The sequence below is a fragment of the Anabas testudineus genome, chromosome 16 (genome assembly GCF_900324465.2).
Source record: "Anabas testudineus chromosome 16, fAnaTes1.2, whole genome shotgun sequence".
NCBI classification, from domain to species: Eukaryota; Metazoa; Chordata; class Actinopteri; order Anabantiformes; family Anabantidae; genus Anabas; species Anabas testudineus.
The window spans coordinates 4,384,103-4,393,533 of NC_046625.1; the positions used below are offsets into that span (position 1 = coordinate 4,384,103).

General features: G+C 37.5%; 1 protein-coding gene across 1 annotated transcript; it reads left to right on the top strand.

Moving 5' to 3' along the window:
* Positions 1 to 90: 90 nt before the first annotated feature.
* On the top strand, positions 91 to 6,978 carry efhb (EF-hand domain family, member B). The gene is made up of 13 exons (XM_026370344.1): positions 91 to 277; positions 455 to 514; positions 924 to 1,067; positions 1,248 to 1,425; positions 1,646 to 1,756; positions 1,895 to 2,024; positions 2,108 to 2,188; positions 2,279 to 2,346; positions 2,501 to 2,655; positions 3,262 to 3,469; positions 3,599 to 3,850; positions 4,391 to 4,572; positions 5,565 to 6,978. The coding sequence occupies exons 1-13, from the start codon at positions 194 to 196 to the stop codon at positions 5,709 to 5,711; spliced, it is 1,800 nt and encodes a 599-aa protein (XP_026226129.1). The 5' UTR covers positions 91 to 193; the 3' UTR covers positions 5,712 to 6,978.
* Positions 6,979 to 9,431: the final 2,453 nt, after the last annotated feature.

Below are 9,431 nucleotides of genomic sequence, written 5' to 3' on the forward strand. Positions count from 1 at the left end.
GGTTGTTGTGTTTTTAATTATTTAAACATTAAAATTAATTCAGAATTCACTCGAGCTGCGGGTTCATGTTGCTAGGCGACGGAGGTCAAACAGGTGCCGCGTCTGGTCTGATCACAAACATTTACTGTAGCTAGAAACGTGGCAAAGACAAATATTAAGATAAGATTAAACACAGATTAAGTGTGAATTGGAGATGGACGTGATCAACGGAAATACCTCTAAGAAACCAACTCATAAACGACTGAACTTTATGGACAGATGTCCGAGCATACCGACGGTAACTAACGTTAGCTAATGTTAATTCAACTGGTCGTTTAACGTTAGTTTGTTAGCTAGATGCTAACTGGTCTAGGTCCACTGAGAACCTTGTAGCTAAATAAACCTGCGTCTTGATGGATAAGTTACTGCCTTGCTGTATTGTAAAATGTATTGTTTGTTCTTTTTTAAACACAAGGCCGGGAAACTAGTACCTGCTGGAGACAAGGTTCAGACCTGCTTACAAGAAGTGGAAAAGGTAAGGAGGTATAAAAGTAGCTAGACAGGTCTTCTACTAATGTAGCTTGATGTGTATACTGGTACAAATATAAATAATTTAATAATATTATTATTCAAGTACAAGTACAATATAAAAGTATTAATGTTATGTAGCTAATCTTCACATATAATGACCCATTTCATTGGATTATTATTACTGATGCATTAGTGTGTAGCTATCACCAGTAATTGCAGCTGTGCAGATCATTTTAAATGTTGTATATACTGCTGAGTAACCTGCATAATAATTTATACATGTATTAATAATCTGAATCTGCAAGACGACTTAAGCAGTGAAATGTAGTTATTGAAAAATGTAGTGTAGAACCTGAGCAAATGAACTTAGCTAATAGTTGGATTTTAATGCTCCAATCATTGTGACTTTTCAGCTCCCCAGCCCACCAGCGATAAGGAAATTCCGCAACAGCAACCAACCAGAACCAGGAGCAATCAGAGTGCATCACGGAAAGGCAAATGACCCAGATGTTGCCAGTACTCTTGTTCATGGCATCAGCACCAAATCATCCCTCCCTGTGAGTAGAAAATTAAGCACACAAGCCTCTATATGGATTAAATAAACAATAAGGAGAGATACACAGTAGATGAAATGGTTGTAAAATGACCTAAAATGACTGTGATTACTAACTGGTAAATGCTACTTTTTTGTGAAATCTCTTGAAGTTTGCACATCCAAATATATATTTTTTCAACAGGGCAGAGGTTTGCTGAATCCTCCTCAAAAGACCTTATTCCAGCAGAAGTTACAAGAGCTTGATGAAGCGGTATACACCTCTAGTCAAAAAGCTCCGCTGGGCAGGTCACATGATCAGCATAGAGGACTTCCTTCCTGGTACAATGACAAAACTACATTTGGTATTAAAACAGTTAAAGGTATGTATAATGTCAAATAAGTTCAGGGCTGATTAAATAATATTCTTCACAAATATTTATCTAATCTTATAACAATATGTTAACCTTTATGTTACTCATCCCCTAAAATGTAATATTTCTGAAATTTTATGTCATAAATATTTAAGATAATAGTAGGAATAATTTTAATGAAATAAGGAGCCACAACTCTTTTTAAGCCTTTCTGTCTTTTCTTTCCCAGGTTGTGATGTGCGGGGGATTATTAACCCCTCAAAAACAACAGAGGAGCTGGAGAAAGAGGCTCAGGATAAACATGAATCTTATGTTCACAGCCACAATGCCTATTTTGTTGGTAATAGGAATGTAAAACAAATATATTTATATTATACATAAAGTCTTTACTATTACTACTTAACAGTTACTTTATTAGCTAATTTTGAAATGTGATACCAGCCTTTTAGCACAATAAAGTCAACTTGCTCTATTTCAGGTGAGCAGGTTGATAGAAGGTATGATTGGAGTTACTACAGTAAAGACAGCAGGTTTGGGATCCTCACACCTCATTTCAACGATGGCCGTATTCTTTGTAAAACTCTCCGGTGGGTGGGGGAGACACAGAAGTAAGTGTTTATGAATTTCCATAACAACATGGATCCATACAGTGCAAATTTAATTTTACAAATTGTGTTTGACCCTTCTATAGGTTTTACAATCCAAAGACAATTTGGAAGAGAGCTGGGACCAGGGAAAAGTTGGCGTTACAGGCTGGCAAAGTTAACAAGATGTCAGTTTCTTCTGACCTATTCAGTCCCCTCTGACTACACTTGGCTGACTAATGTTTAACTTTATTCTCTCATTAAATCTGTTTTTCCAGGAGAGGAAATACATTGAATGTTCCACCAGGTCACTCTTTTGGAATGCTCTTTCCACTGGACAAATTTGGTATAGTATACTGGCATAAACTTTATATTATATATACAGTATATGAAATATATTGTAGCTATGATGTGAAACAATAGACACACTAGAGTTTATTTATTTATTCTTTGGTTCAAGATTCCAATCAATATTTTGCATTGTCCTGCTTCTTCTTCAGGTGCTGGAGATATAATCCACTGCACACAGCCGGGGCAGTATGTGAGAGGCAGAGACAGACAGCGCAGCCTGGTCAATGCAGTGCGACACCAACTCAAGAAGGTCAACTTCCACAACTTTCCGTCCTTGTTGCAGGCGTTCAGACATTATGACAAGGTATGCAATGACTACATTCTGGGTAACCCTGAAACAAAAGGCTGTTGACCTTAAATTACAGCTGCACTTTGTTTAGTGTATCAAGCTAACATAGTATATAGATAGGTGCAAGTTAAAGAAAAACCTGAATGAATTAGTATAACTATAACATCAGATGCACAGAAAATCCCTTCAGCTGAGCTTCCTAGACTTGTAGCAGCAATGTCACAACGTGCTGTTGGCTTTTTTTTCAATTTGTCATCTGTATGGATTTTTTATGCCACCAAATAATCAAACCAAGTAATACATTATACATACAATGTCCTTTCTCACAGTGGACATTTTTATTTATCATAGCAGGACAATCACAGCTGTACTGAATAATGTTAATAGAGGTTGCTTTGCATTTAAACTCTGATAGTCATCATTAATGTAACTGGATCCACCTGTGTTTGACAAGGCAAAATGTGTCCTGTGAGAAAGGCCATTTAAAGGACTTGAGATAATGTCAGTGACGTTACCCTTGTGATGAAATAATAATACTTATAATCCACATTCTCTCAGAGTACAAACTGTAGTTGTACAACCTTTTCATCTACTGTGTTTCTCTTTATATTGAACCACTAGAAAGGCAAGGGCATGATTGATAAAGACGATCTTCAGGAAGTTTGTCGTCAGTTCAAGCTGGATGTTAGCGGCCCGGTTCTGAATGAACTAATGGACTACTGTGACGCAGACAAGGATGGACTCATCAACTTTCTGGAGTTTGCCAACTTTCTTAACTGGAAGGACATGATGCCTATCAATAGTCGGGAGCAACAGATTATAGTGAATGGTCAGCTACATGCATTGTAATTGTATGTTTAATTGATTCATAAATATGTTCTTAAATATGCTGTTATGTGAGCTATTTTTCACAACTATAACATAACTAACATTTTTTTGTGTCTTTTGCTTCTTGCAGAGTGTCAGACTAGCACGGCTCCAGCCAACATAGATAGGAAGCCTTTGTCAGAATCAACACATACTCCCACCTCCAAAGCCTTGATTCAACCTGAAGACCTAGAGCCTTTAGAGCCAGGCAGCTCACTGAAGACGCTCAGGACCCTGAGGCGACCCAGTTTAATCCCAGACCACTTCATTACCTCCTCCTCCCTTATCGGGTCTGTCAATGATGGCCTGCTCACATCAAGTCAGAGGATAAAAAAGCAGGAAGGTATGTGTGAAAGCATACACATCTACACACAATGCTACACATGTGACATGAAAGTAATTGACAGTGTGACTATAGTGTCACTATTTGACATTTTGCTCTTCCTTTGAAAACCCAACAAGTGGGATTTGTGGGTGGCAGCATAGTATGACTGCAGCCAGAATATATGGACTAAGAAAAGGATCAAAATAAGAGTGGAACTAACACAAACGGCAAAATGCAGATGCAATCATAGATTAAAATATGTACATGTATGATATTGTGGGAATAAGGGAAATTACTACTAATTCGTTAGAATTATTGTCTTACTGTACATATCAGACTGTTTATTAGACATAGTCATCATCACATAAAACTACTTAATTGTATTCTGCAGTACTTCATACATGTGTACACATGTGGCTTTACAGGTTTCAAGACATCTAGTTTTTTACTGACACTCAATACTGATCACTCACTGTTTGACGGGCACAACTTTACCATATTTCATTCTATTCCGTCTCCTAAAAATTCTTAGTCATCATCTTATTTCTTTCGCCATAGACATTCGCACATATGGGATCCCGTCTGTGCGCTCCGACCTTCCAGCTCCATGCATCAAGAGAGTCAGTGACACCACTAATTACGGTGAAACATCCACAGCTGCAAATCTCCTGCATCCATCAGTTCATGCCCTCCAAGGTGTTCATGAGGAAGACTTCTTCCGTCCTCGCACCAAAAAGGAGGTATATTCTATATGTGAGATCAGGGTCTAGTGTACCTATATAACAAAACAAGAACAACTGTATGCACTGGGATGCCGCGATGACAGTGTCTCTCTTTGAAGTTCGACAGACTAATCTTAGATCTTTCAGATAGAGTGCTGCTTTGAATGAAATTAAGATTAAGTCATTATTGGTATGAATTGATAGCAAGGAAGCAATGATGTTAATATTGCCATGATGTTTCTTCTATTCTAATGAGGTGTCTCAGTAAGTTGTGCACGACCAATTCTAGGATACTTGTGCAACTTTAACAAACCATCTTATTGTACCATGTTATGAATTAAACTTATGTTTGACAAGTTCAAACATTTTGTCAAATTGCTTGAATCATTGCACAGTCTGCTTTGACTTAAACTACAATTTAGACAAAACAAGCAATGACAATTTCCAACTGCACGCTTGTCCTGCATGTCGCATTTTTTTGAAATGGGTTCACACAGTTGATTACAAGCAATACTACTATGTTTCATTCTGTTGCATACATTACCCCCATTTGATAGATGCTTTTGTCTTAATGGACTTAGAATACATGCATTCAGTCTCCATTATAAAACAATTTTAGCTGTCAACCTCAGTTTCTATGACATTAAAAAGTTATGATCTTTGCAGTTTTTCCCTTTTATTTTTATTTTTACATGAAACATCTTAGCTGACATGATGTTAGCTAAATGCACTGTTGAGTAATTCATCAGTACACAGTCTATTCTGTTGCTTCTCTATTATACAGTATATTTATATAAGTATAAGTGTTTCTGAAGACTTTTTTTTTTTAAATAATTAGTTATATATGCTGAGTGTTTGATTTGTTGAGCTGGATACTGCCTTTTTTCTTTCTCTGAATTCAACATTTTTAGTTATATACAAAAAGGCCAGTTATAGAAGTTACGTTAGTTATAGACCAGTTTTACTGAAACGTGAGTTTGATACTGTCTCTCTCATCCTCCTATTCTCAGATTGCAGAGATCTTCAGGAATGTGGGTGTGAATATTTCTGAGGAGACATTTGAGGAGGCCTGGAAGCTGGCATCCCTGAAACAACCAGCTGGGGAAGTTAGTGTCGAGCTTTTCCGTAACACGCTCAAGGAAATCAAAGCAATTTAAATCTCAAGATTTTTTCTTATTCCTTCTTAATATTTCTTTCTGAAAATATATCTGCTTCACTTTGTAGTACATGTTTTTTATTTTGATAGAATGTATTTATGCAGCCAAAAAACTGTTTTCATTCCACGTAGAAGTAAACATTATTCTGAGAAGCATCTTAGTTGTACTGTTACTGTATGAAGTTTCAACAATCATAAAGCAAGAATCTCGGCTTCTAACTCTGCTTTTGTCAGTAACCTCATCATCAACTAAAGTTGTTTGTAAAGAGCAACCAAAAAGTCATTTCTAAAGTAAGTGCTGCACTCATTGTGTTAACAGCAAAACACTTCTTATGTGACATGTTGTTGTTTATGTGAATGTAGATGCTAATAGAGATCTAACTCAACAAATTCAATATTTAGCAGAAGTGGAAAGTGGATGGGCGGATGGAATTCAGTATTTACCACCTAGTTTTATTGGAATTCGTGTTCTTACATTAATATCTATAAACTCCCAAGATACAAGTCTTAAAGAGTTGGTAAAATTGATTCATCACTTCATGCTCCTGACTGAAAGGGCTCTATTCTGTGCATGAAATCAGTACATTTCATTGGTGCTGTCGCATTCTCAAAGGTAAATCTGTAATTTCCTGTTTCCGTTGAACTTGGAAACTTTTACTTTATCATGATCATGACTATAACAACATGAAAACAATACAGAACAAAATCATCAGACTGTTTGACCTGTTTGTTGGAGTGCTGCCTTTCCTCTTATTTCATGAATTCATCAGAAGCCTGTTAGTAGCTTCTGCCAGAGCACCAAGTCAAAACTGGTCAGTCAGTTTGGTGGAGATGTGATGATGTGCTGATAGCTCTTTGAAGGTCTATCTACATCTTTGCAAATTTTACTGTTCATGCTAACAGTCCAATAAGGCCAATAATGTGTCATAGAGCAGATTTTACACCAGTAAACATTTACATGTATTCTTTTGCCTACACTATTCTCTGAGTATTCATCAATTAAACCGGTTTTCCTTTTTTGTTTAGAACAGTAAATAAGAGGTATTTTCCATGTTATGGATGATGAATTTTAAAATGAAGTAGAAATTTCATGCATGGAAACAGCTCATTTGTCTTTGTCAACATCTTAGCAGCTTTTGTTGAACGCAACATGTCATATTTGGTTGGTAAAAACTTAAGGTGCAGTCAAACTGTTAAATCTTAAATTGATGGCTTTAAACTTAATAACACCCTGTTTGACTGATTCTATTCCTGAATAAATACTATGGAGGTGCATTCATACTTTATTTGTTCTGTCAGAGTATTAGATTTGATTTCCAAGCAGATTTATCTTGTAATTCTATTAATCAACCTTACAATGAGAGTCCAACAGAGAGAGCGCAATCAATTAACGGCTTCTTGGTGCTGAGACACACACAGACATACAAACAGAAACTCACCGGGAATTGTTTGCAATCTGTTTCGCTAACCAGATTAATGAAACAGGTTGGCACATAGCCTCGACTGATCCATGTCAGAACATCACAAAACAGTAAAATAACTAATAAAAAAGGATCTTTTTTATACACTCACCACTTGCTTTTGTTTTCTTGTTAATTTCCATTAAACTGAGTGATGCACAGGCATGGTAAATTGTTTAATGTGCTTTCACCATATCCATGAGCATATTGACATGTACTAAGCTAACCGCACTCATTTAATCTCATTATAACTGTGAGATGCTCCACTGGAACCAAAAAACCCCCACGCAAACTTCCACCGACTGCATATTACTATGCAGGAAAAAATTAGAATAATCCTCAGCGTATTTCATTATGCATGAATTAACAGCCGCTAATGACAGAATCCTCTCTGTTTGTCAGATATGTTGTCAACATTAATAATATTGCAGCAAGCTTCAACAGAATGGGATGACACGCAGCATTCATGAGTCGTGTGATGATTTTGACATGTGGCATGTTTCTGGCATTGACCATGGGTTTGGAAACAAGCTACGTTTAAGTTTGTTAAATGGGTGGAGAATTTTCTGGTAGAATTTGTCAGTCTAGCTTGCAGCAGTGCTATCCAACTATTTCTACTTGGTTAAAAAAACTGTGCTGTGATCTCGGCTCATGAAGTACGATTTCAGCAAATCGCGTCGCTGACAACCGTGCACGAGAACATACACCCCCTCCTGGCTACTATGGAAAATGGATTATCTTGTCGCCTGTTGCTTTTTATCATATGTGCCAGAATACCAATATATTTGGTCCTTTGTATGCTTCACGATTACAGCAATGTGGCTTTTATAGGCATCTAAGAACCAAAGAACCTCCTTGAAGCAGGAGGTTCTGTTTATTTATATTGTTCGGAGGTCTTCAGGTGTCAACACTGCTATGACTTTGGGTTCTGATTCATGTGATCCAAATAGACAGTTCCCCAATCTGCTGCTCACTTTGTCTGCTGCCCCGTTTAATGCCGTCTTTCATGAGTAAATAATTTACCTGATTACTGGGCCTCTGATGGTGTGACCTCACAGTATCAAGAGATCTCATTCGGCCAGTTTCCAGCGCTGGTGCCAAACAGTTGTGTTTGTCCAGTCAGGGGAGCTGAAAGAGGCAGACATGTTAACAGCATCGCCAGTTCAATCTTTTTATTATTATTATTATTTTCATTATTCTAAAGTGATGTGTGCCCCCTGTGTTTCCTCCATTGAAAACTCAGAAGAGCTGCAGAAGTGAAATTTAAATTCTTAGTCGTACAAGTTTATTCAAAGCGTGCTGCAGACTCGCTAACACTGACATTCAAACTAAGTTCTGCTTCTTGTCTCACCTTGAAAATAATGAGGGTAGGATTCTGGCAGTGGTTTACTTATCCTGCCAAACGGTCTGTTTGCTTGCATTTGGGATAACATTTGACGTGTAACAGGCTTTCTCAGAGGGGATTGTAAGACCTGAGACAATAGAAAGGAGAATCTGGCCAACTAGATAGGTGGGCGTTAGGAAGAACAGCCACACCATGTGGCCCAACAACTAACTGGATTACTTATAGGAATCGGAAAGAGGCTTTGACTGTTACATGCACTGCAAGAGAAATTATTTCCTCTTTTTGTTTCAGCCACAAATCATCATCAGTGGCTCTAACAAGTCAGAGAAACTGAAGTGATGCATTAACAGAATTTCACATGTTCAGAGCTGCATTCTTTAACAAGCAGGAATATGTAACATTACTGTTGAGGCCGTTCTGTGTGCAGTGCATGTTCTCCCTGTGCCTGCGTGGGTTTTCTCTGGTTGCTCCGACTTCCTCCCACAGTCCAAAAGACATGCAGTTAGTTAAATGGTGACTCTAAATGGCCCACAGGTGTAAATCTGAGTGTGAATGGTTGTCTGCTTATATATGTCAACCCTGTCGTAGACTATGGTGTGATGAGAAATCCTATGGTGTGATGAGAAATCATACTTTATGGCATAAAAGTGTTGAGAAAAAATTGTTTTGCCCCTGGAATATTCCACATTTTATTTTGACCTCGTGTTGGAATTGATGTTGAAAACCTTACATCAGTTTTAATGGGAGCTGAGACTGTGGCAACCAGTGTTACTGTGAATACAGGCCTGTCTTCCTTTTTTGAAATAACCTTTCTTCCAATTAGTACATCTATTAATATACCCTGCTTTAAAGTGTGTTAGTGGCAGTGCTCCAGTCACCTTCCTTGTTCCCTAAATTAGGAATCAAATAGTATTTG

Excerpts from the sequence above, each read along its gene's own strand:
- efhb (XM_026370344.1), top strand. The coding sequence starts at position 194 with ATGGACGTGATCAACGGAAATACCTCTAAGAAACCAACTCATAAACGA. Across the intron at positions 1,757-1,894 it reads CCACAATGCCTATTTTGTTG|GTGAGCAGGTTGATAGAAGG; the intron begins GTAATAGGAATG and ends GCTCTATTTCAG. Across the intron at positions 3,470-3,598 it reads GCAACAGATTATAGTGAATG|AGTGTCAGACTAGCACGGCT; the intron begins GTCAGCTACATG and ends TGCTTCTTGCAG.